Source organism: Eimeria tenella, genomic scaffold (genome assembly GCF_000499545.2).
Source record: "Eimeria tenella Houghton genomic scaffold, Eth_scaff1472, whole genome shotgun sequence".
Classification (NCBI taxonomy): Eukaryota; Apicomplexa; class Conoidasida; order Eucoccidiorida; family Eimeriidae; genus Eimeria; species Eimeria tenella.
The window spans coordinates 113-3388 of NW_013543938.1; the positions used below are offsets into that span (position 1 = coordinate 113).

Genomic DNA, 3276 nt, shown 5'->3' on the forward strand with positions numbered 1-3276 from the left:
CCCCTGAACGCCCCCAAACCCTCCCGCCACGCCTCCCTAGACACCCCAGACACCCCGCAACCCCCAGCCCCAGACGCAGCTCCCCAAACCCTTTCTGCGGCTTGCCTTTTCCTTTAGCTCCACCTAGTACTCCTTTTCTCCCCTAAACTGCTTTTCCTCCCGCTTTGCCACTCCACACCCCCGCCCACAGGCCCCCCTGCTGCTGCCCTGCTGCTGCTGCTGCTCTGCTGCTGCTGCTACCCTGCTGCTGCTGCTGCTGCTCGCCTCGCCCCCGGTGTGCGCGCAGCCGCTCCACAAACCCTCACCAAATTACACGCACCAAACCCAAACCCTCAAACGAACCTAAACCCTAAACCCTTCGCAAACCCAAACCCTAACGCCGCGTCCTCCTTCCCCGCGGGAACCCATAACCGCCCTCCCACTACCAACGACCCCTCCATCGGGAGCGCGGTTTGGGGTTTACGGCCTACGGCCTGCGGTTTAGGGTTTAGGGTTTAGGGTTTAGGGACTGCGCTTAATGCAGCAACCTCACACGCCCCAGTGATATGCTGCCCCTTACGCAGCGCCTTGCTGCGGCCAGAGACGGGGCCAGCCGAACCCTGCTGCTGCGCCAGCAGCAGCTGCTGCTGCAGCAACAGCAGCACAGGTGCCAGCTGCCGCGCCAGCTACAACAATGGAAGCAATGCGTAACGCGCAAGCAGCTGCAGCAGCAGCTGCAGCAGCAGCAGCAGCTGCTGCTGCTGCGTCGGGGCCTCGCAACGTTCTCCCGCTTCAGTCGGCACCCACCAAATCCAGCAGCAGCAGCGGCAACGCAACCACCAGCAGCAGCAGCAACGCAGCCAGCAACAGCAGCAGCAGCTGCTGCTGCTGCTGCTGCACGGCATAGCCGGTTCTCCCGAGGGCCTGCGGCCCCGCAGCAGCAGCAACGGCAGCAGCAACAGCAGCAGCAGCGAATTCCTTCTCCTGGAAAGGATATGCCGCCGCTGTCGCTTTCAGAGGTTTGTTTTGCTGCAGTGGAGTTTATAAAGACAAAAAGAAATAAAGTAGAATCAATCATAACAAATATATAAACAAATAAGTAAACAGATAAATAAATAATCAAAACAACAATTCAAATGCAGTTTAATTAAAACAAACAAATAAATAAAAAGGCAAGAAGGGACAGACGGAGCTAACGCCAGAGCGGAGGCAGCAGCAGCAGCAACAGTTTCTCCTGCTGCTGCAGCAACAGCTCTTGCTGCTGCTGCAGCAACAGCTCTTGCTGCTGCTGCAGCAACAGCTCTTGCTGCTGCTGCAGCAACAGCTCTTGCTGCTGCTGCAGCAACAGCTCTTGCTGCTGCTGCAGCAACAGCTCTTGCTGCTGCAGCAGCAGCAGTTAGGCAGCCCGGTTGGCTGCTGCCTCCTTAGCCCTTTTGCTTCGCGAAATGTCTCTTCCCCCGCCGCACAGTTGTCTCCTCAAGCAGCTGTCCCCATTGTCTCCTCGTTGCTGCTGCTGCTGCTGCTGCTGCTGCTGTAGGCTTTGTACCTCGCCAAAGAGGGGGGCTGCTTCACAGTCAAGGAGCTGCAGAAGATAGTCCTCACGGCCCCCTCCTTCTCATCAGTCAGCAATTTGCTGCTGCAGCACTTGCTGCTGCTGCTGCTGTAGTGGTGCTGCTGCTGCTGCATGTAGTGATGCTGCTGCTGCATGCACTGCTGCGGCTGCTGGTGCATTGCATATATCGCTGCTGCTGCTGTTTCTGGACGTGTTGGCGCTGCTGAGGCCGCTCGCGCTGCTGCTGCTGTTGCTGCTGCTGCTGCTGCATGGGCTGCAGCTGGCTGTGGGGTGTATGTACACCGCAGGACTCGTCTCCGTTTCTCCTCGAGAACTTCTTCAGGTCTCTGGGATCGGACGATCCCAACAATCCCAACGATCCCACCGATCCCAGCGGGGAGACACTGGAGACCGGAGACAGTCCCGAGGAGACACAGACAAACTGTGAGCTTGTGGGGTCTCTTGCTGCTGCTGCTGCTCTGCTGCTCGCTGCTGCTGCTGCCGCTTCCTCTCCTTTTCCCCCCTTGTCTGTCTCTTTATTGTCTCTTTATTTTGTCTCCTTTTGCCTCTTTAAGTCCCTTATTTGTCTCTCTTTTGTCTCTTTTATCTCGCCTTTTGTTTCCTTTTTATTTTTGTCCTCCCGCTGCTTCCCTTCTGGCCCAAACCCTAAACCCTAAGTTAGCGGCTCAAAGCCCGAGACCCGTTTGTGCTTTGGTGCTGCGCTGCAGCAGCTGAGCCAGCAGCAGCAGCAGCAGCGGCAGCAGATGGGCTGCTGAGGGCTCACGTGCACAGTTGCTTCGACCCGGAGAAGCGAAAGGCATGCCGAAACCCTAAACCCTCGCTTCAAACCCCAAACCCTCGTTCCAGTCCCCAGACCCTAAACCCTCATCTCAAACTCTAAACCCGCTTTTCAAGTCTTAAACCCTAACTGTGGCAGCTGCTACTTCCAAAACCCCTACTCGACAGTCTAAACCCTAAACCCTAAACCCTCGCTTGACAGTTAGTCCCCCACCTGCTGCCTTTTCAAACCCAACCCCTAAACTGCAAACCCTAAACCCCAACTTGCAAACCCTAGCCCCCAAGTTGCAAGCCCTAAACCCTAGTTTGCAAACCCTAAACCCTTTTTTGGCGTTTCAGACCTTCGAGCACGGCGGCCGCGTGTGGCTCTGCACAGCCATGGGCCAGGGGACTCGAAAACGAGCAGCAGCAGTCGCGCTGCTGACGCGGGGCACGGGACAGGTACTGTCTCCTTTGGGATCGTGTGGGATCGTGTGGGGTCGATCCCGGGATCGTGTGGGGTCGTGTTGCGTCTATGGGAGTCGCGTCTGTGGGATCGAGCTGGCTGCGCTGGGATCGTGTGCGTGGGCGTGTGGGGTCGCCCGTGTGAGTGCTGGGATCGTGTGGGATCGTGTGGGGATCGCCGGGGATTGTGTGGGGACCCTCCGGGACATCGTGGGATCGCCTGGGATCGCCTGGGATCGTGTGGGATCGTGTCAGGTTCGGGTGTGCGGGCGGGAGGAGGTGTACACGCGCTGGCCGTACGTGTACAACCGCATGGAAGTGCTGCAGCCGCTGCTGCTGGCAGCAGCAGCAGGCCTCTTCGACGTGGACATTCAAGTGCGGGGGGGGGGCCCCTCGGGGCAGGCGGGGGCTGCGCGGCTGGCGGTGGCGAGGGCCCTCGTCGCGGCCTGCGAGGACTGCCAGCCCGCCCTGCAGGAAGGTAAACCCTAATTTAGGGTTTGGGG

At 58.7% G+C, this 3276-nt stretch overlaps 1 protein-coding gene across 1 annotated transcript; it reads left to right on the plus strand.

The window, feature by feature from the left end:
- Nucleotides 1-545: 545 nt before the first annotated feature.
- Nucleotides 546-3262, plus strand: ETH_00001225 (ribosomal protein S9 domain-containing protein, putative; the record flags this gene model as incomplete). Its single annotated transcript, XM_013379140.1, has 5 exons — nt 546-998; nt 1517-1600; nt 1840-1975; nt 2260-2315; nt 2669-3262. The coding sequence occupies 5 exons, from the start codon at nt 546-548 to the stop codon at nt 3260-3262; spliced, it is 1323 nt and encodes a 440-aa protein (XP_013234594.1).
- Nucleotides 3263-3276: the final 14 nt, after the last annotated feature.